Here is a 22,564-nt window from a genome sequence, read left to right as displayed (position 1 = left end):
GGACACAGGAATTTGGGGAGGGGGATTCAAAAATTTGGGGAGGGGGAAACAGGAATTTGGGGGAAAACAGGAATTTGGGGAGGGGGCGACCCAGGAATTTGGGGAGGGGGAAAGAGGAATTTTGGGGAGGGGGAAACAGGAATTTGGGAAGGGGGAAACAGGAATTTGGGGGGTTTGGGGGGTCCCAGGGGGTCTCGGGGGTCTCACTCTCACTAAAGGCCCCGCCCCCAGCGCCAAAACCACGCCCACAAAGCTCAAACCACGCCCCCAAAGGAGGAAACCGCGCCCATTCCCGCGGCGCTTACTAATATGCATAATCCCGCCCCTTAGCTCCAAAACCACGCCCACAAAACACAAACCACGCCTTCAAATTATGAAACCGCGCCCACTCCAGCGGCGCGGCCTAATCTGCATAACCCCGCCCATTTCGCGCCGGAGGCCACGCCCCCTCTGTCCCTGCGCATGCGCAGCTCCTCCCGGCGCCGACGCAGGGCGGTGAGTCCCGGGCTGGGACCAGCGACCCCAGACTGGTCCCGGTGACCCCAAACTGGGACCGAATCCCCCCCAGACCCCGCCCGGCCCCTCCTGGCCGCCCCCCGCACTGGTCCCGCCATGCCGGACTGGGCCCGGCTCCTCCCCGACCCCCAGAGTCCTCCCAGTGACCCCCAGTATCCCCCAGTATCCCCCAGTGCAGCCCTCTGACCCCTCCCAGTCACCCCCAGTAGCCCCCGGTGCCCCCAGACCCCTCCCAGTCCCTCCCAGTCCCCCCAGACCCCTCCCAGTACCCACCAGTTACCTCCCAGTACCCTCCCAGCATCCCCAGACCCTTCCCAGTAACCCCCAGTCCCTCCAGACCCCTCCCAGTCCCTCCAGTAACCCCCAGTCCCTCCCAGTGCGCCCAGACCCCCCTCCCAGTCCCCCAATCCTCCCTCCCAGTCCCTCCCAGTCCTTTTCCAGTCCCCCAGTCTCTCCCAATCCCCTCCCAGTCCCTCCCAGTCCTTCCCAGTTCCCCCTAGACCCCTCCCAGTCCCCCCAATCCCCTCTCCCAGTCCCCTCAGACCCCTCCCAGACCCCTCCCAGTCCTCCCCAGTAACTCCCAGTAACTCTCAGTCCCCCCAGTCCCCCCTCACAGACCCCTCCCAGTCCCTCCCAGTCCCCCAATCCCCTCTTCCAGTCCCCCCAGACCCCTCCCAGTCCCTCCCAGTATATCCCAGTATATCCCAGTATATCCCAGTCCCCCCGTACCATGTTCCGTCCCCGGGTCCTGGGGGGCTGCGCGTGGCTCTTGGGGTCCCTGGCGCTGTTACAGACCCTTTACCTGCGGGCCCTGCCCCCCCCCGACCCCCCGCGCCCCCCGCGCCCCCCGAGAGCCCCCCGGGGGGTCCTGGACGCCTCGGGCTCGTTCCGGGTCTATCGGGACGTGCTGGGGCCCCCCCCGGGCTGGAGCCGCGACCCCCGGCCCGAGCTGGTCCTGGCCACCCACGGGACCCCTGGGCGGGCGGCGGCGGCGCTGGGGGGTCTCTGGGGGGGTCCCGTGTCCCTGGCGGTGTTTGGGGAGCCCCGCGAGGGTCTCCGGGAGCTGATGGAGGTTTTGGGGGGTCCCTGCCGGGGTCTGAGGGCCCGGCTGAGGCTCCACGTGGTGCTGGGGGCGGCGGGACCCCCCCCCAAAATCCCCCATCGGCCCCCCAAGGGGGACCCCAAAATCCCCGGGGGGTGTCGGGGGGCGCTGGGGAGGCTGCGGGGGAAGGACCCCCCCAGTTACAGTCTGGGGGTCCCGTACCCCGGGAATCTGCTCCGGAACGTGGCCTGGGGGGGCGCGGCCGGGGCTGGGGGGCTCCAGGGGGGACCCCAACCCAAATTCGGGGAGCGTTTCGTGCTCCTGGTGGACGCGGACGTGGAGCCCAGCCCGGGGCTGAGGGAGGGGTTCCTGCGGCTGCTGCGGGGCGGGGGGCTGCACCCCCGGAACTGGGGCCGGGACCCCCAGAACTGGGAGGGGCTGCACCCCCGGAACTGGGGACAGGACCCCAAAAACTGGGGGGGACAGGAGGGACGGGACCCCAAAAATTGGGGGGAACAGGGACAGGTGGACCCCAAAAACTGGGGGGAACAGGAGGGGCTGGGGGACCCCAAAGCCGCGGGGGCTCAGGGGGATTTGGGGAACACCAAAATTTCGGGGGGTCCTGGTGGTGACCCCGGGGTCCCCGAGGGTCTGGGGGATCTCGGTGTCCCAAAAAACCCCAAGAGTCCCCAAGGGCCGGGTGACCCCCATGGCCTGAGTGACCCCAATGGACTGAGTGACCCCAATGGACTGAGTGACCCCAATGGACTGAGGGACCACAATGGACTGAGTGACCCCAAACCTCAGAGTGACCCCAATGGCCTGAGTGACCCCAATGGACTGAGTGACCCCAATGGACTGAGGGACCGCAGTGTCCGGAGTGACCCCCATGGCCTGAGTGACCCCAAACCTCAGAGTGACCCCAATGGCCTGAGTGACCCCAATGGACTGAGTGACCCCAATGGACTGAGGGACCGCAGTGTCCGGAGTGACCCCCATGGCCTGAGTGACCCCAAACCTCAGAGTGACCCCAATGGCCTGAGTGACCACAATGGCCGGAGTGACTCCAATGTTCTGAGTGACCCCCGTGCCCTGAGTGACCCCAACGCCCTGAGTGACCGCAGTGTCCGGAGTGTCCCCAATGTCCTGAGTGACCCCAACGCCCTGAGTGACCCCAGTGTCCTGAGTGACCACAAAGCTTTGAGTAACCCCAATGCCCAGAGTGACCCCAATGCCCTGAGTGCCCCCCATGCCCTGAATGACCCCAACGCTCCGAGTGACCCCAACATCCAGAGTGACCGCAATGTCCAGAGTGACCACAGTGTCCGGAGTGACCCCAACGCACGCAGTGACCCCCACACCCTGAATGACCCTCACACCCCGAGTGACCCCCACACCCCGCCCTGGTCCCGGGTGGTCTTTGTCCTCCCGGCCTTCGAGCTGCGCCAGGGCCTGACCCCTCCGGGCTCCAAGGCCGAGCTGCTGACCCTGTGGGGCTCCGGCCACGTCCGGCCCTTCTATGGGGCGCTGTGTCCGCGCTGCCAGGCCCCCACGGATTTCGGGCGCTGGCGGGGGCTGCCCCCGGCCCCCCGGCCCCTCGTGGCCTACGAGGTGCCCTGGAGGGACCCCTGGGAGCCTTTTTACGTGGCCCCCGCCCAGGGGGTGCCCCCGTTCGACGAGAGGTTCCTGCAGTACGGCTTCAACCGCATCAGCCAGGTCAGGGCGGGCTGGGGTGGGGGGCCTTGGGGTGGGCTTGGTGGGCTTGGGGTGGTCATGGTGGGCTTGGGGTGGTCGTGGTGATCTTGGGGTGGTCTTGAGGGTCATGGGGTGGTCATGGTTCCCATGGGGTGGTCGTGGTGGTCTTGGGGTGGTCTTGAGGGTCATGAGGTGACCTTTAGGTGGTCACAGTGGTTTTGGGGTGGTTGTGGGGTGGTCTTGATGGTTGTGGGGTGGTCATGGCGGTCCTGGTGGTCTTGGGGTGGTCATGGTGGTCTTTGGGTGGTCACAGTGGACATGGTGGCCTTGGGGTGGTCTTGAGAGTCATGGTGGTCTTGAGGTTCGTGGGGTGGTCTTGGGGTGACCCTGGGGGCTGGAGATGGTGGTGGGGGGTTCTGTGGGCTCTGGGGCTGCTCTGGGGCTCCTCTGGGTGCTCTGTGGGGTCTGTAGGGCTCTTTGGGGTCTCTGTGGGTCCCCCCATAACCCCCTGTCCCCCCCAGGCCTGCGAGCTGCACGTGGCCGGGTTCCGGTTCGCCGTCCTGGACGGCGCCTTCGTCACCCACCGCGGCTTCAAAGAGCCCGGGGGGTTCCACCGGGGCCGGGACGGGGAGCTGGGCCTGAACCGGGACCTGTTCCGGGCCTTCCGCCGGGAGCTGAGAGTGAGGTACCCCGAGTCACCCCGGCACTGCTGAGACACACCTGGGACACACCTGGGGACACCTGGGACACACCTGGGACACACCTGGGATTGAACCGGGGCCTGTTCCGGGCCTTCCGCCGGGAGCTGCGGGCCAGGTATCCTGAGTCACCCCGACACTGCTGAGACACACCTGGGACACACCTGGGACACCTGGGGACACCTGGGAATGGCTGTGACACACCTGGGACAGCTGGGCCTGTTCGGGCCTTCCGCCGGGAGCTGCAGGCCAGGTACCCCCAGTCACCCCGGCACTGCTGAGACACACCTGGGGACTCACCTGAGATACCTGGAACAGCTCCATGGACACCTGGGAATGGCTGGGACACACCTGGGGACGGCTGGGACACACCTGGGGACCTTCAAGGGATACCTGTGGACACCTGGGAACCCTCCTGTGGACACGTGGGGACGCCTGACACAGCTGGGGACACACCTGGGACAGCTGGGTGCCCGCCAGGGACACTTGGGGACCCTCCAGCGGATGTTTGGGGACATCTGGGGACCCTCCCTGGACACCTGGGAACCCCCCAGTCGACACTTGAAGGATCTGCTGTGAACTCCTGGGACACCTGAGGCCTTCCAATGGACCTTTGGGGACACCTTGGACACACCTGAGTCACCTGGAGACCCTCCAGTGGCCACTTGAGGACACCTGGGGACTCTCCCTGGACACCTGGGACATACCTGAGTCACCTGAGGACCCTCCATGGACATTTGGGGACACCTGGGGACACCTGGACATGGGGCGGGGGGGGGGGAGGTTGTTACCATTCCTCAGTGCCCTCAGTAAAGATGGCCGCCTACCCAGAATGCCTCTGTGCGGGTGATGTCATGGGGTGGGCGGGGCAGACCAGTAACCCCCAGTACAGACCAGTAACCCCCAGTACGAGGCCCAGACCCCGCCCCAGTAATTTCTGGCAGCAAACTACAGCTCCCAGAATGCATAGGGCACTAACACCGCCCCCACACAACTTCCGTTTTACTTTTAATTAGAACTACAGTTCCCATCATGCATCATGAGCGCGACCGGAAATGTTGTAGTCCGCTGACGGGACTACAGCGCCCATCATGCACCGGGACAAACATGACCGACTTCCGGTCCGCACTTCCGGTCTCGCTGATCCTTAAGGGCGCCCCCTGGCGGGCGGGAGGATCAAAGGGGGCGAACCCAAACCCGGGTGGGGGAGGGGCCGGGGTGGGGGAGGGGCGGTGAAATCTGAGCGGGGGGAGGGGCGGACTCCAAATTCCTTTGGGGGGGGAGGGGAGGAGGGTGTGACGACCCCCCCCCAAACCCAAAGGGAGGCTCTGATTGGTCAATAAACCCCCCAAATCTGAGCCCCAAAAACAACCCCAAAGCACCGAACTCGCGGTTAATAAAATTCTGCTTTTTATTTGCATTTTTTTCCACCCTGTTTTTTTTTTTTTTTTAATATTTTTTCTCTCCCGTTAATTCGCCGTTTTTAAAGTGCTGCAAAAAAAGGGAACAGGTTTATACATTTTCTGGGGTTTTTCTTTTTCTTAATAAAAAAAGGATTTAATTTATTTAAACTTCTCCAAAAAAAAAAAAAAAAAAAAAAAAATTTCCTCATAAACAAAACTTTATCCCGGACGCCCTTTGGGAGTTTTTGGGGGGTTTAAACGAGGCAGAAAAAGGAACTTTTATATCAAATTATAATACAAAGAATGTAACAAATACAACGACAAGAACGAAAAGCCATAAAACAGGCAGAAAAAAAATAAAAATAAAGAAAATAAATCTGCAGAAAAAGCTCGGGAGGGGCCCTGGGCTCCGAGTCCTCCCAGGGACATTCGATCCCCGGGTCTTGTGCCCGGATTGGATTCTCCACACCCGGGGACTCTTCTCGCTCGCAGAGGTCACAGCTGTGTATTTTTGGTTTGTTTTTCACAATAAATCCAGGGGTTTATTCAGTTCTTTAAAATAAATCCACGGGTTTGGTTTGGTTTGTTTCATAATACTTTTTTTTTTTTTGGTTTATTCTGTGTAATAAATAAAATTTTTTGGTTTGTTTCTTTGGATAAATTGCATTTTTTTAATGGATCTTCTTGTCTTTGGTTTATTTTCTTAACAGATCCGATTTTGCCTCTGTTAATTCTTTTATTTAATTTATTTTTATATTAATTTCTTTATAATTTTTTTTATTGAACCATATTTTTACTTTGTTTTGGGTTCTTTTCAGCAATTCCATTTTATTTGGTTTCTTTCTTTAGTAAATCCATGGTTTTGCTTTATTTTTTTAATATATCCACAGTTTTAGGTTAATTTATTTATTATATCCATGGGTTTGGTTATTTTATTTAATATATCTACAGCATTTGTTAATTCATTTAACACAACCATGGGTTTGGTTAATTTATTGAATATTTATCCATGGTTTTGGTTAGGTTTGGTTGGGTTGTTTTAATAAATTCACAGTTTGGGATTTTTTATATTTAAAAAAAATCCACGTTTTTTTGGCTTCATTTGATTCACAAACCGAAGAAAAAAACAAAACCCAAAGTTTTGATTAAATCCAGCGACCCGACAGAACCTTCAGCCCATAAAATAAAAATTAAAAAAAAAAGGGGAAAAAAAAAAGGGAAAAAAAGTTAATAAAAAATGATTAAAAAAAAAAAAAAGAAAAAAAAAAAAAAAAAAAAAAAAAAAAGGTAAAAAAAAAAAAAAAGCCCCCAAAAAATTTCATTTCCACGAACCAAACACTGAAAATATATTTTTTTTCTGAAGAAGGAGGAGGAGGGATGAAAAAAAAAACCGTTGGGGACAAAAAAAATAAACCCAAATAAAAATATATATTTAAAAAAAAAAAAAAAAAAAAAAAAAAAAGATAAACCAGGAGGGAAAAAAAAAATAATGAAACTCTGAAAAGGGGGAGGGAGGACCCCAAAAATCCCTTTGGGGGGCGAGGGGGGACCCCCATCCCCTCCCCCCTCTGTACACGGGGGGGGTCCCCATGTCCAGGCCTATGTACAACCCCTCCCCCACCCTGGCGGTCACTCCTTCCTCCCGGCCCCGCCCCCGGAAGTGGCCACGCCCCCGGAAACGGCCACGCCCTCGCAGGACACCGACAGCCCCAACCGTGATTTCGGGGTCCCCCCGTCCTCCTCGTCGTCGTCCCCCCCGGCCGTGACCTCGTAGCTGCCCTTGGCCTTGGAGCCCAGGCCCCCGAAGGTCCCGAATTTGCCCTTGGGCTGCCGGGGGGCGGCGTCCGGCCCCGCCTGGTCATCGCCGAAGGACGACGAGCGCGGCCGCGGCTTCTTGCTGCGGAACAGGGAGAACTTGCCCTTGGCCTCGCCCTCGCCCTCGGCCGAGCCCAGGCTGCCCTTGGAGCTCTTGAGGTCGCCCTTGGAGCCCGACACCGGCCCCGACGCCTCGGGGGACCCCGGCGTGGCGGCGCCTCCCCGTCCTTTCTGCTTGGAGAAGTTGAATTTGGGCATCTTGAGTTTGGATTTCTTCAGACGAGACTCGGAGTCGTCCGGCTCGGCTTCGGCCCCGTCCGGGAACTCGACGTCCACCCCGACCTCGCGGCCCTTGGGGGCGTCGGGCTCCGAGAAGGCGAATTTGGGCATCCTCAGCTTGGGGAAGGAGACTCGGACTTGGCCGCCCTCGACTCCAGCCTTGGGGGTGGAGCCGTGGAAGGTTCCGGAAGCGTCGGCCGAGCCTTTGACCTTTGGCCCCTTCACGTTGACGTTCAGCCCCGGGCTGGACACGCCCACGGCCGGAGCCTCCAGGTGGATGCTCGGCCCCTCCACGCCCACCTTTGACCCTTTGATGTCACCGGCCACCTCCACGTTTGGTCCTTTCAGCCTCAGGTCGACGTCGGGCGAGGAGAATTTCGGCCCTTTCAGCTCCACCTCGGGACCTTCCAGCCCCCCCTTGACCTGGGGGCCCTCCAGAGTGACCCCCGAGTCCCCTCCGTCCACGCCGGGGCCGGACAGGCCGAACTGGGGCAGCTTCAGGCAGGGCAGTTTGATGGTGCCCCCCAAAATCTCGAACCCGGCGTCTCCCGCCGAGCCCTGCGGGGATTTGTCTCCTTTCAACTTTGGTCCTTTCAGGTTGACATCCAAATCCGGGCCGGAGACGTCCAGCGAGGGCCCCTTGAGGTCCAGGGAGGCCCCGGGGGACTGGACGGAGCAGGGGACGCCCCCCTGGACCTCCAGGGTCGGGGTCTTGACCGTGGGCAGCTTCACCTTCCCACCCAGGTCCAGGCCAGGCGCGTCCAGGGTGACGTTGGGCCCTTCCAGGGAGCCCGAAATGTCCAAATCTCCCTTTAATTTTGGTCCTTTCAGGTTCCCCTCCAGCTCAGCTCCGGAGATTTGGGGCCCTTGGAGCTTCACGTCCACCTCGGGCCCCTCCAGCCCCAAACCCGTTTTGCCCCCCTGGGGCCACCCCAGTTTGACCTCAGGACCTTCCAGTTGAGCTTCGCCCTTGACTTTTGGTCCTTTCAGGTCCCCCCCGAGCTTCACCTCCCCCGAGCCCACCTGGACCCCGGGGAGTTTGAATTTGGGGCTTTTCAGGTTCACGTCGGGACCCTCCAGGTCGGCGTTGACACTCGGGGCTTTGACCTCCAGGTCACCCTCGATTTTGGGGAGCCCCGGGGAGGCGTCGCCGCGGGACCGGTGGGATTTGAGGTCGAACTCGACGTCGGGGAAGGAGATTTTGCCAAACATGTGTTTCCTGCCCTTGGGGGACCTGGCGGTGACGTCGGGGGCGTTGAGCTCCGCGTCCAGCTCGGCCCCGGCCGCGTTCACCTCGAAGGCTCCTTTCTTCCCCTTCACTTTGGGGCCGCTCATGTGGATTTTGGGCATCTTGAACTTGCTCTTCTTGCCTTTCCCGGACAGGTGGGCGTCAGGTGACTCCACGTTCAGATCCACCTCAGGTAACTCAGCCTCGGCCTTGGGGACCTTCATCCCGAACCCGAATTTGGACTTTTTGAACTTGGGCAGTTTGAGGTTGGCCTCGGGGCCCTCCACGCTCAGGTCGGGGCATTCGACGTCGACTTCGGGGCCCTTCAGGGTGACCTCGGGTCCTTTCAGGTGACCTTCGACCTTGGGGGCGGAGAGGTCAAAGCCCCCCTTGGTTTTGTGGCCTTTCAGGTTCAGGTCGATCTCGGGCATGGAGATTTTGGGGACGTTCACGTGCATTTCGGGCATTTTCAGTTTGGCGCCTTTCACTTTTCCCTCCGGACCCTCGAGGCTCACGTCGGGCAGGTTGAGATCGACCTTGGGGCCCGACAGATCCACCTCGGCCTTGGGCAGGTTCAGGTCCACCTCAGGAGTTTCCCCTTTAAAGCCGAATTTGGGGATTTTCATCTTGGGCAGCTTCACTTTCCCGTCGAGGCCGTCGACGTCGACCGCGGGGCCCTCGACGTCGATTTTGGGCCCTTTGATGTCGATTTTGGGGCCTTTGAGGTCGACCTCGGGGCCCTTCAGACCCCCCTCGAGGTTGGGGCCGTGCAGGTCAACGTCACCTTTGACCTTGGGGCCCTTCAGGCTCAGGTCGATGTCGGGCATGGAGATCTGGGGGGTCTTGATGTTCATCTCAGGCATCTTGACCTTGGGCCCTTCCAGGGTCACGTCCGGAGCCTGAAGGTCCAGTTTGGGGCCCTTGAGGTCGAGGTCAGGGCACTGCAGGTTCCCCTCCAGTTTGGGGACAGAGACGTCAATGTCACCCTTGATCTTGGGGCCTTTCAGGTTGAAATCAACGTCGGGCATGGAGATTTTGGGGGCCTTGATGTGCATCTCAGGCATCTTGAACTTGGGACCTTTGACCTTCCCCTCGGGCCCCTCAATGTCCACACTCGGCACCTCAACGTCCACCTTGGGGCCGGACACGTCCAGGTCTCCCTTGGGGAGGGTCACGTCCACCTCGGGCCCTTCTCCCTTCAGCCCAAATTTGGGCATCTTGAATTTGGGCATCTTGAATTTCCCCTCAGGGCCGTGAACGTCGACGTCGGGCACATCAATGTCCACTTTGGGGCCCTTGATGTCCAGCTCAGGACCCTCCAGCTTGGGGACAGAGACATCGATGTCACCTTTGACCTTGGGGCCCTTCAAGCCAAAGTCAACGTCAGGCATGGAGATCTTGGGGGCCTTGATGTGCATCTCGGGCATCTTGAACTTGGGGCCTTTGATCTTCCCCTCAGGCCCTTCCAGCTCCACATTGGGAAGGTCCACATCGACTTTGGGGCCTTTGATGTCGATTTCGGGGCCTTTCAGGTCACCCTCAATCTTGGGGACAGAGACATCGACGTCCCCCTTTAATTTGGGTCCTTTGAGGCTGAAGTCGACGTCGGGCATGGAGATTTTGGGGGCCTTGATGTTCACCTCGGGCATGGAGAATTTGGGACCTTTGACCTTCCCGTCCACGCTCAGCTCAGGAGCCTCCAGCTCCACGCCGGGGCCCGAAACGGCCACGTCAGCCTTGGGGACAGCCAGGTCCACGTCCACCCCGTCCCCCTTGAACCCGGGCATGGAGAATTTGGGCATCTTGAACTTGGGCAGTTTGAATTTGCCCTCGGGGCTGTCGATGGCGACGTCGGGGCCGGAGACGTTGAGCTCGGGGCCTTTCAGCTCCCCTTCCACTCCGGGCAGGGAAACGTCCACGTCGCCCTTGACCTTGGGGCCCTTCAGGTTCAGGTCGAGGTCGGGCATGGAGATCTTGGGGGCCTTGATGTGCATCTCGGGCATCTTGAACTTGGGACCTTTCAGTTTTCCTTCGGGACCTTCGATGTCCAGCTCTGGACCTTCAATGTCCACCTTGGGGCCGGACACGTCCAGGTTTCCTGTCGGGAGGGTCACGTCCACCTCGGGCCCTTCTGCCTTGACCCCGGGCATCCCGAATTTGGGCATCTTGAATTTGGGCATCTTGAATTTCCCCTCAGGGCCATGAATGTCGACATCAGGTGCCTCAATGTCCACTTTGGGTCCTTTGATGTCCAGCTCAGGACCCTTCAGGTCACCCTCCAGTTTAGGGACAGAAACATCAATGTCACCCTTGACCTTGGGACCTTTCAGGTTGAAATCAACATCGGGCATGGAGATCTTGGGGGCCTTGATGTGCATCTCGGGCATCTTGAACTTGGGGCCTTTGATCTTCCCCTCAGGCCCTTCCAACTCAACATTGGGAAGGTCCACATCGACTTTGGGCCCTTTGATGTCCAGTTCAGGACCCTTCAGGTCACCCTCCAGTTTAGGGACAGAGACATCAACGTCTCCCTTCAATTTGGGGCCCTTCAGGTTCAGGTCGATGTCGGGCATGGAGATCTTGGGAGTCTTAAAATGCATCTCGGGCATCTTGAATTTAGGACCTTTCACTTTCCCTTCCGGCAGCTCCACGTCCAGCTCTGGACCTTCAATGTCCACCTTGGGGCCGGACACGTCCAGGTCTCCCTTGGGGAGGGTCACGTCCACCTCGGGCCCTTCTCCCTTCATTCCAAATTTGGGCATCTTGAATTTGGGCATCTTGAATTTCCCCTCAGGGCCGTGAATGTCCACGTCAGGTGCCTCAATGTCCACTTTGGGGCCTTTGATGTCCAGTTCAGGACCCTTCATGTCTCCCTCCAGTTTCGGCAGGGACACGTCCACGTCACCCTTGACCTTGGGGCCTTTCAGGTTCAGATCAAAGTCAGGCATGGAGATCTTGGGGGCCTTGATGTGCATCTCGGGCATCTTGAACTTGGGACCTTTGATCTTCCCCTCGGGCCCTTCCAGCTCCACGTCGGGGAGATCCACATCGACTTTGGGGCCTTTGATGTCGAGGTCTGGGGCGTTCAGGTCACCTTCTACTTTGGGAAGAGAAACATCAACGTCCCCCTTCAATTTGGGACCTTTCAGGTTGAGATCAAAGTCGGGCATGGAGATCTTGGGGGCCTTGATGTTCATCTCAGGCATCTTGAACTTGGGGCCTTTGATCTTCCCTTCGGGGCCCTCGATTTGAACATCTGGGGCAGAAACATCGAATTCGGGGCCTTTCACATCCACCTTTGGCCCTTTCAGGTCTCCCTCCACGCTTGGCAGGGACACGTCGACGTCTCCCTTCAATTTGGGGCCTTTGAGGTTGAGATCGAAGTCAGGCATGGAGATCTTGGGGGCCTTGATGTGCATCTCGGGCATCTTGAACTTGGGCCCTTTGATCTTCCCCTCGGGACCTTCAAGCTCCACATCGGGGAGATCCACATCGACTTTGGGGCCTTTGATGTCGAGGTCTGGGGCTTTGAGGTCACCTTCCAACTTGGGGACAGAGACATCGATGTCACCTTTGACCTTGGGGCCCTTCAGGTTCAGGTCGATGTCGGGCATGGAGATCTTGGGGGTCTTAAAATGCATCTCAGGCATCTTAAATTTAGGACCTTTCACTTTCCCCTCAGGCAGCTCCACGTCCAGCTCTGGACCCTCAATGTCCACCTTGGGGCCGGACACGTCCAGGTCTCCCTTGGGGAGGGTCACGTCCACCTCGGGCGCTTCTCCCTTCATCCCAAATTTGGGCATTTTGAACTTGGGCATCTTGAATTTTCCCTCAGGGCCGTGAACGTCGACGTCGGGCACATCAATGTCCACTTTGGGGCCTTTGATGTCCAGCTCAGGGCCCTTCAGGTCACCCTCCAGCTTTGGAGCAGAAACATCGATGTCCCCCTTGATTTTGGGCCCTTTGAGGTTGAAGTCGAGGTCGGGCATGGAGATTTTGGGTGCTTTGATGTTCATCTCGGGCATCTTGAACTTGGGCCCTTTGATCTTCCCCTCGGGCCCCTCAATGTCCAGCTCTGGACCTTCAATGTCCACTTTGGGCCCTTTCAGGTCGACGTCCGGCAGGTTCAGGTCCCCTTCGAGTTTTGGCGCGGACAGATCGACGTCCACCCCCCCTTTGACCTTGGGCCCTTTCAGGTTGAGGTCCAGGTCTGGCATGGAGATGTTGGGGCCTTTGATGTTCATCTCGGGCATCTTGAACTTGGGGCCTTTGATCTTCCCTTTGGGGCCTTCGATGTCAATGTCGGGAACTTCCACGTCCACCTTGGGTCCTTTCAGGTCCAAATTGGGTCCTTTCAGGTCCACATCCACGTCCCCCTTCAGTTTGGGCCCTTTCAGGCTGAGGTCGATGTCGGGCATGGAGATTTTGGGGGCTTTGATGTTCATCTCGGGCATCTTGAACTTGGGCCCTTTGATTTTCCCCTCGGGCCCCTCGATGTCCAGCTCTGGGCCCTCAATGTCCACCTTGGGGCCGGACACGTCCAGTTCTCCTGTCGGGAGGGTCACGTCCACCTCCGGCCCCTCCCCTTTGAACCCAGGAACCCCAAATTTGGGCATTTTGAACTTGGGCATTTTGATTTTCCCCTCGGGGCCGTGAAGGTCGACGTCGGGGGTCTCGATGTTGACCTTGGGGCCTTTGACGTCCACCTCGGGGCCTTTCAGCTCCCCCTCCAGTTTGGGGCTGGACAACTCAAACTCCCCTTTCGTTTTGTGCCCCTTCAGGTTCAGCTCCACGTCCGGCATCGACACTTTGGGCGAAGAAATGTTCAGAAAAGGCATCTTGAATTTGGAGCCCTTGGATTTCCCCTGGACGTCCAAATCCGGACCCTGGAGCTCGACTTTGGGGCCGGACAGATCCACCTCAGGTTTTTTAACCTTCACATCCACCTCGGGGGTTTGGACTTTGGGGCCAGAAAAGCCGAATTTGGGAAGTTTAAACCTGGATTTTTTAGCTTTTCCTTCGAGGTCGATTTTTGGCCCCTCCAGCTCAAGCTCCGGCCCTTTGATGTCCAGTTTGGGCCCCTTGAGGTCGCCCTCGACCTTGGGCAGAGAAACATCGACGTCCCCTTTGAGTTTGGGGCCCTTGAGGTTGAGGTCGATGTCGGGCATGGAGATCTTGGGGACGTTGAACTGCAGCTCCGGTTTCTTGAACTTGGGGCCCTTCAGTTTCCCCTCGGGGCCCTCAAGGTCCAGCTCAGGGACGGAAACGTCCACCTTGGGACCCGAAATGTTGACCTCGGCCTCGGGCAGGGCCACGTCCACCTCGGGCCCTTCCACTTTGGGCCCGGAAAACCCGAATTTGGGCATCTTGAACTTGGGCATTTTGATTTTCCCTTCGGGGCCGTGAATGTCGACGTCGGGGGCCTCAATGTCCACTTTGGGGCCTTTGATGTCGATGTCTGGGGCTTTGAGGTCACCCTCCAGTTTGGGGACAGAGACATCAATGTCACCTTTGACCTTGGGGCCCTTCAGGTTGAAATCAACGTCAGGCATGGAGAATTTGGGGGCCTTGATGTGCATCTCGGGCATCTTGAACTTGGGGCCTTTGATCTTCCCCTCCGGCCCTTCCAGCTCCACATCGGGGAGATCCACATCGACTTTGGGGCCTTTGATGTCGATTTCTGGTCCTTTCAGGTCACCTTCCACTTTGGGGAGAGAAACATCAACGTCCCCCTTCAATTTGGGACCTTTCAGGTTGAAGTCGACGTCGGGCATGGAGATCTTGGGGGCCTTGATGTGCATCTCGGGCATCTTGAACTTGGGGCCTTTCACTTTCCCCTCTGGCAGCTCCACGTCCAGCTCTGGACCCTCAATGTCCACCTTGGGGCCGGACACGTCCAGGTTTCCTGTCGGGAGGGTCACGTCCACCTCTGGACCTTCTGCCTTGACCCCGGGCATCCCGAATTTGGGCATCTTGAACTTGGGGAATTTTATTTTCCCTTCTGGGCCGTGAACGTCGACGTCGGGCACATCGATGTCCACTTTGGGGCCCTTGATGTCGATGTCTGGGGCTTTCAGGTCTCCCTCCAGTTTGGGGACAGAGACATCGATGTCCCCCTTGACCTTGGGGCCTTTGAGGCCAAAATCAACATCAGGCATGGAGAATTTGGGGGCCTTGATGTGCATCTCGGGCATCTTAAATTTGGGGCCTTTGATCTTCCCCTCAGGACCTTCCAGCTCCACGTCAGGGAGATCCACATCGACTTTGGGGCCTTTGATGTCCAGTTCAGGAGCCTTGAGATCACCTTCTACTTTGGGAAGAGAAACATCAACATCTCCCTTGATCTTGGGCCCTTTGAGGTTCAGGTCAATGTCGGGCATGGAGATCTTGGGGGCCTTGATGTGCATCTCGGGCATCTTAAATTTGGGACCTTTGATCTTCCCCTCGGGCCCTTCCAGCTCCACATCGGGGAGATCCACATCGACTTTGGGGCCTTTGATGTCGAGGTCTGGGGCTTTGAGGTCCCCCTCCAGCTTTGGAAGGGACACGTCCACATCTCCCTTCAATTTGGGCCCTTTGAGGTTGAAGTCGACGTCGGGCATGGAGATCTTGGGGGCCTTGATGTGCATTTCAGGCATCTTAAATTTGGGACTTTTCACTTTCCCCTCTGGCAGCTCCACGTCCAGCTCTGGACCCTCAATGTCCACCTTGGGGCCGGACACGTCCAGGTTTCCTGTCGGGAGGGTCACGTCCACCTCGGGCCCTTCTGCCTTGACCCCGGGCATCCCGAATTTGGGCATCTTGAATTTGGGGAACTTTATTTTCCCTTCTGGACCGTGAACGTCGACGTCGGGCACATCAATGTCCACTTTGGGGCCCTTAATATCGAGTTCAGGGCCCTTCAACTCACCCTCCAGCTTTGGGACTGACACGTCAATGTCCCCTTTGACCTTGGGGCCTTTGAGGCCAAAATCAACATCGGGCATAGAGAATTTGGGGGCCTTGATGTGCATCTCGGGCATCTTGAACTTGGGACCTTTGATCTTCCCCTCCGGCCCTTCCAACTCAACATTGGGAAGATCCACATCGACTTTGGGGCCTTTGATGTCGATTTCTGGTCCTTTGAGGTCACCTTCTACTTTGGGAAGAGAAACATCGACATCTCCCTTGATCTTGGGCCCTTTGAGGTTCAGGTCGATGTCGGGCATGGAGATCTTGGGGGTCTTAAAATGCATCTCGGGCATCTTGAACTTGGGACCTTTGATCTTCCCCTCGGGCCCCTCAATGTCCACACTCGGCATCTCAACGTCCACCTTGGGGCCGGACACGTCCAGGTCTCCCTTGGGGAGGGTCACGTCCACCTCGGGCCCTTCTCCCTTCAGCCCAAATTTGGGCATCTTGAACTTGGGCATCTTGAATTTCCCCTCAGGGCCGTGAACGTCCACGTCAGGTGCCTCAATGTCCACTTTGGGGCCCTTGATGTCGAGGTCTGGGGCTTTGAGGTCACCCTCCAGCTTGGGGACAGAAACATCGATGTCACCCTTGATTTTGGGGCCCTTCAGGCCAAAGTCAACGTCAGGCATGGAGATCTTGGGGGCCTTGATGTGCATCTCGGGCATCTTGAACTTGGGGCCTTTGATCTTCCCCTCGGGCCCTTCCAGCTCCACGTCGGGGAGATCCACATCGACTTTGGGGCCTTTGATGTCGAGGTCTGGTCCTTTCAGGTCACCCTCCAGTTTGGGGACAGAGACATCGACGTCCCCCTTCAATTTGGGGCCTTTGAGGCTCAGGTCAATGTCGGGCATGGAGATCTTGGGGGCCTTGATGTGCATCTCGGGCATCTTGAACTTGGGGCCCTTCAGCTTGGCCTCAGGACACTCCAGGTCCACGTCGGGCAGGTCCACGTTGACTTTGGGCCCTTTGATGTCCAGTTCAGGACCCTTGAGGTCACCCTCCAGTTTGGGGACATCGACATCACCTTTGACCTTGGGGCCTTTGAGGTTGAAGTCGAGGTCGGGCATGGAGATTTTGGGGGCCTTGATGTGCATTTCAGGCATCTTGAATTTGGGCCCTTTGATCTTCCCCTCTGGACACTCCAACTCCACGTCGGGGACATCAATGTCCACTTTGGGTCCTTTCAGGTCACCCTCCACCTTGGGCAGGGACACGTCCACGTCACCCTTGACCTTGGGGCCCTTCAGGCTGAGATCAAAGTCGGGCATGGAGATCTTGGGGGCCTTGATGTGCATCTCGGGCATCTTGAACTTGGGGCCCTTCACCTTCCCCTCGGGGAGATCAATGTCCGCGTCAGGGGCTTCGAGGTCCACTTTGGGCCCTTTGATGTCAATTTCGGGGCCTTTCAGGTCACCCTCCAGTTTGGGGGCGGAAACGTCCACGTCCTCCTTCAGTTTGGGGCCCTTCAGGTTCAGGTCGATGTCGGGCATGGAGATTTTGGGGGTCTTGAAGTGCATTTCGGGCATCTTGAATTTGGGGCCCTTCAGTTTCCCCTCAGGACACTCCAGGTCCACGTCGGGCAGGTCCACGTTGACTTTGGGCCCTTTGATGTCGAGGTCTGGGGCCTTCAGATCTCCCTCGATTTTGGGGACAGACACGTCGACGTCTCCCTTCACTTTGGGGCCCTTCAGGTTGAGATCGAAGTCGGGCATGGAGATCTTGGGGGCCTTGATGTGCATCTCGGGCATCTTGAACTTGGGGCCTTTGATCTTCCCCTCGGGACATTCCAGCTCCACGTCGGGGAGATCCACGTCCACTTTGGGTCCTTTCAGCTCCACCTCGGGCACTTTCACCTCACCTTCTATTTTCGGGGCAGCCACGTCCACCTCTCCCTTCAGCTTGGGACCCTTCAGGTTCAGGTCGACATCAGGCAGAGAAAATTTGGGCGCCTTGATGTTCACCTCGGGCATCTTGACCTTGGGTCCCTTCCACTTCCCCTCCACGTCCACCTCGGGAACGTCCACGTCCACCTTCGGACCTTTAATGTTCACGTCTGGACCTTTGAGGTCTCCCTCCAATTTGGGGACAGAGACATCGACACCCCCCTTGCCCTTGGGGCCCTTCAGGTTCAGGTCGATGTCGGGCATGGAGATCTTGGGGGTCTTAAAATGCATCTCGGGCATCTTGAACTTGGGCCCTTTGACCTTCCCCTCTGGCAGCTCCACGTCCAGCTCTGGACCTTCAACGTCCACCTTGGGGCCGGACACGTCCAGGTCTCCCTTGGGGAGGGTCACGTCCACCTCGGGCCCTTCTCCCTTCATTCCAAATTTGGGCATCTTGAATTTGGGCATCTTGAATTTTCCCTCAGGGCCATGAATGTCGACGTTGGGCACATCAATGTCCACTTTGGGGCCCTTGATGTCGATGTCTGGGGCTTTCAGGTCACCCTCCAGTTTGGGGACAGACACATCAATGTCACCCTTGACCTTGGGCCCTTTGAGGTTGAAATCGACGTCGGGCATGGAGATCTTGGGGGCCTTGATGTGCATCTCGGGCATCTTGAACTTGGGGCCTTTCACTTTCCCCTCTGGCAGCTCCACGTCCAGCTCTGGACCTTCAATGTCCACCTTGGGGCCGGACACGTCCAGGTTTCCTGTCGGGAGGGTCACGTCCACCTCGGGCCCTTCTGCCTTGACCCCGGGCATCCCGAATTTGGGCATTTTGAATTTGGGCATCTTGAATTTCCCCTCAGGGCCGTGAATGTCGACATCAGGTGCTTCAATGTCCACTTTGGGGCCTTTGATGTCCAGTTCAGGACCCTTCAGGTCACCCTCCAGTTTGGGGACAGACACATCAATGTCACCCTTGACCTTGGGCCCTTTGAGATTGAAATCAACGTCGGGCATGGAGATCTTGGGGGCCTTGATGTGCATCTCGGGCATCTTGAACTTGGGGCCTTTCACTTTCCCCTCTGGCAGCTCCACGTCCAGCTCTGGACCCTCAACGTCCACCTTGGGGCCGGACACGTCCAGGTTTCCTGTCGGGAGGGTCACGTCCACCTCAGGCCCTTCTGCCTTGACCCCGGGCATCCCGAATTTGGGCATTTTGAATTTGGGCATCTTGAATTTCCCCTCAGGGCCGTGAATGTCGACATCAGGTGTTTCAATGTCCACTTTGGGTCCTTTGATGTCCAGTTCAGGACCCTTCAGGTCACCCTCCAGTTTAGGGACAGAGACATCGACATCTCCCTTCAATTTGGGGCCCTTCAGGTTCAGGTCGATGTCGGGCATGGAAATTTTGGGGGTCTTAAAATGCATCTCGGGCATCTTGAACTTGGGGCCTTTGACTTTCCCTTCCGGCAGCTCCACATCCAGCTCTGGACCTTCAATGTCCACCTTGGGGCCGGACACATCAAGATTTCCTGTCGGGACGTTCAGATCCACCTCGGGCACTTCTCCCTTCATCCCAAATTTGGGCATCTTGAATTTGGGCATCTTGAATTTCCCCTCAGGGCCGTGAATGTCCACATCAGGTGCTTCAATGTCCACTTTGGGGCCCTTGATGTCGATGTCTGGGGCTTTGAGGTCACCCTCCAGTTTGGGGACAGACACATCAATGTCACCCTTGACCTTGGGGCCTTTGAGGTTGAAGTCGACGTCGGGCATGGAGATCTTGGGGGCCTTGATGTGCATCTCGGGCATCTTGAACTTGGGACCCTTCACTTTCCCCTCTGGCAGCTCCACGTCCAGCTCTGGACCTTCAATGTCCACCTTGGGGCCGGACACATCAAGATTTCCTGTTGGGAGGGTCACGTCCACCTCGGGCCCTTCTCCCTTCATCCCAAATTTGGGCATCTTGAATTTGGGCATCTTGAATTTTCCTTCTGGACCGTGAATGTCAACGTCAGGTGCCTCAATGTCCACTTTGGGGCCCTTGATGTCGAGGTCTGGAGCTTTCAACTCACCCTCCAACTTGGGGACAGAGACATCGATGTCACCTTTGACCTTGGGGCCCTTCAGGTTCAGGTCGATGTCGGGCATGGAGATCTTGGGGGTCTTAAAATGCATCTCGGGCATCTTGAATTTGGGACCCTTCACTTTCCCCTCAGGCCCCTCAATGTCCACACTCGGCATCTCAACGTCCACCTTGGGGCCGGACACGTCCAGGTCTCCCTTGGGGAGGGTCACGTCCACCTCGGGCCCTTCTGCCTTGACCCCGGGCATCCCGAATTTGGGCATTTTGAATTTGGGCATCTTGAATTTCCCCTCGGGGCCGTGAACGTCGACGTCGGGCACATCAATGTCCACTTTGGGCCCTTTGATGTCCAGCTCAGGACCCTCCAGCTTGGGGACAGACACGTCCACGTCCCCCTTGACCTTGGGGCCCTTCAGGCTGATGTCCACGTCGGGCATCGAGATCTTCTGGGTCTTGATGTGCATCTCGGGCATCTTGAACTTGGGCCCTTTGATCTTCCCCTTGGGACCCTCCAAATCCACCCCGGGCACTTCCACTTCCACTTTCGGCCCTTTAATGTCCATTTCTGGAGCTTTCAGCTCCCCTTCCACCTTGGGCAGCGACACCTCCACCTCTCCCTTCCCTCTGGGGCCCTTCAGGTTCAAGTCCACGTCGGGCATCGAGATTTTGGGCGATTTCACGTTGAGTTTTGGCATCTTGAACTTGGGGCCTTTCACCTTCCCTTCCAAATCCACCTCGGGCACGTCAACATCCACCTTGGGACCTTCCACGTCCAGCTTGGCACCTTCCACGTCCACCTTGGGGCCTTTCACGTCCATTTTGGGGCCTTTCACGTCGATTTTGGGACCTTTCACGTCGATTTTGGCGTCCCCTTTGAGTTTGGGGCCCTTCAAGGCCAGGTCCACGTCCGGCACGGAGATTTTTGGGGTTTGAACGTTGAGTTCGGGCATTTTGAACTTGAGGCCTTTCCCTTTGACCTCCGGCCCTTCCACGTCCAGGCTGGGGAGGTCAACGTCCACCTTGGGGGTGGAAATGTCCATCTCCCCCTTGGGGAGGGTCACCTCCACCTCGGGGGTCTCTCCCTTCACCCCGAACTTGGGCATTTTCATCTTGGGGAATTTCAGTTTCCCCTCGGGCCCCTGGAGGTCCAAATCCGGGGCTTCCACCTGGACTTTGGGGGCTTTGACGTCCAGCCCGGGGGTTTTCAGCTCCCCTTCCAGTTTTGGGGCGGAAACGTCCAAATCCGCCTTGACTTTGGGCCCTTTGAGGTTGAGGTCGATGTCGGGCAGGGAGATCTGGGGGGTCTTGACGCCCACCTCGGGCACCTTCACCTTGGGGCCCTTGATGTCCACTCTGGGCACCTCCACGGCCACGCCGGGGCCCGAAACGTCCACTCCGCCCTTGGGGAGGGTCACCTCCACCTCGGGGGTCTCTCCCTTCACCCCAAACTTGGGCATTTTCATCTTGGGGAATTTCAGTTTCCCCTCGGGCCCCTGGAGGTCCAAATCTGGGGCTTCCACCTGGACTTTGGGCCCTTTGATGTCCAGTTCAGGCCCCTTCAGGCCCGGCACGGACACGTCCAGGTCGCCGCTGGCCTTGGCGCCGTTCAGGGTCAGCCCAACGTCCGGCACAGAGATTTTGGGGGCCTGGAGGTCCAAACTGGGCACCTCAACGTCCACCTTGGGGCCGGACACGTCCAGGTCTCCCTTGGGGAGGGTCACGTCCACCTCGGGCCCTTCTCCCTTCAGCCCAAATTTGGGCATTTTGAATTTGGGCATCTTGAATTTCCCCTCAGGGCCGTGAACGTCCACGTCAGGTGCCTCAATGTCCACTTTGGGTCCTTTAATGTCCACGCTGGGGACACTGACGTCCACTTTGGGGCCCTTGATGTCCACACTGGGGACACTCATGTCCACCTTGGGGCCGGACACGTCCAGGTTTCCTGTCGGGAGGGTCACGTCCACCTCGGGCCCTTCTGCCTTGACCCCGGGCATCCCGAATTTGGGCATCTTGAATTTGGGCATCTTGAATTTCCCCTCAGGGCCGTGAACGTCCACGTCAGGTGCCTCAATGTCCACCTTGGGGCCTTTGATGTCCACACTGGGGACACTCACGTCCACCTTGGGGCCGGACACGTCCACCCCCCTTTGGGAAGGGTCACCTCGACGCTGGGGGTCTCTCCCTTCACCCCAAACTTGGGCATTTTCAGCTTGGGGAACTTCAGCTTCCCCTCAGGCCCCTGGATCTCCATTTCTGGGCTCCCAACCTCGACTTTGGGCCCTTTAATGTCCAGCCCGGGGGTTTTCAGCTCCCCTTCCAGTTTTGGGGCAGAAACGTCCACATTTCCCTTCACTTGGGGCCCTTTGAGGTTCAGGTCGACGTCGGGGACGGAGATTTGGGGGGTCTTGACCTTTGGGCCCTTGATGTCCACTCCGGGCACCTCCACCCCGACTTGGGGCCCTTTGATGTCCAGTTGGGGCCCCGCCATGCCGGGCACGGACACGTCCACTCCGCCCTTCGGCCCCTTCAGGTGGTCAACGTCCATCCCCAGGCCCTTCACGTCCACCTGGGGCCCCTTCAAGTCCACCTGGGGCCCCTTGGGGCCTTTGGGCTCCCCTTCCACCCTGGGGCCCTTCAGGTTCAGGTTCACATCCGACAGCGAAATTTGGGGCGTCTCCACCTTCTTGAAGGCGGGGCCTTTCCATTCTCCTTCCAGAGCCACGCCCCCGGGGATGGCCACGCCCTCGGGGACCTCCACGGCCACGCCCTTGGGGACGGCCACGCCCTTGGGGACCTCCATGGCCACGCCCACGTCGCCCTGAGCGCCGAATTTGGGGAAGGTCAAGTGGGGGATCTTGATTTTGCCCTTGGCTCCGTCCAGGGCCGGCCCCTCCACGCCGGGGACGTCCAGAGGAGGGGAGGGGACCTCGGGGACACCTTTGACCTCCACGTCCACCTG

The 22,564-nt window shown here is 58.2% G+C and overlaps 2 protein-coding genes and 1 long non-coding RNA gene across 3 annotated transcripts; 2 read left to right on the top strand and 1 right to left on the bottom strand.

Annotated features, from left to right (window-relative positions):
* Nucleotides 1–1,246: 1,246 nt before the first annotated feature.
* On the top strand, nucleotides 1,247–3,997 carry B4GAT1 (beta-1,4-glucuronyltransferase 1; the record flags this gene model as incomplete). Its single annotated transcript, XM_083881342.1, has 4 exons — nucleotides 1,247–2,128; nucleotides 2,243–2,683; nucleotides 2,780–3,274; nucleotides 3,775–3,997. The coding sequence occupies 4 exons, from the start codon at nucleotides 1,247–1,249 to the stop codon at nucleotides 3,964–3,966; spliced, it is 2,010 nt and encodes a 669-aa protein (XP_083737468.1). The 3' UTR covers nucleotides 3,967–3,997.
* Nucleotides 3,998–4,030: 33 nt separating this feature from the next.
* On the top strand, nucleotides 4,031–6,506 carry LOC310921129. Its single transcript, XR_014592087.1, has 2 exons — nucleotides 4,031–4,069; nucleotides 4,205–6,506. It is a non-coding gene; the product is annotated as an uncharacterized lncRNA (long non-coding RNA).
* Nucleotides 6,507–6,636: 130 nt separating this feature from the next.
* AHNAK (AHNAK nucleoprotein) lies at nucleotides 6,637–22,216 on the bottom strand. Its single transcript, XM_083881240.1, is given in 3 exon segments — nucleotides 6,637–9,998; nucleotides 10,575–21,748; nucleotides 21,751–22,216. Coding segments are annotated over 3 exon segments (14,589 nt in total). The 5' UTR covers nucleotides 22,151–22,216; the 3' UTR covers nucleotides 6,637–6,983.
* Nucleotides 22,217–22,564: the final 348 nt, after the last annotated feature.

The sequence above is a fragment of the Zosterops lateralis genome (genome assembly GCF_965231275.1).
Source record: "Zosterops lateralis genome assembly, chromosome: 33".
Taxonomy (NCBI): domain Eukaryota; kingdom Metazoa; phylum Chordata; class Aves; order Passeriformes; family Zosteropidae; genus Zosterops; species Zosterops lateralis.
The sequence above is the reverse complement of the archived record's forward strand: the minus strand, read 5'-3'. Positions and strand labels throughout refer to the sequence as shown.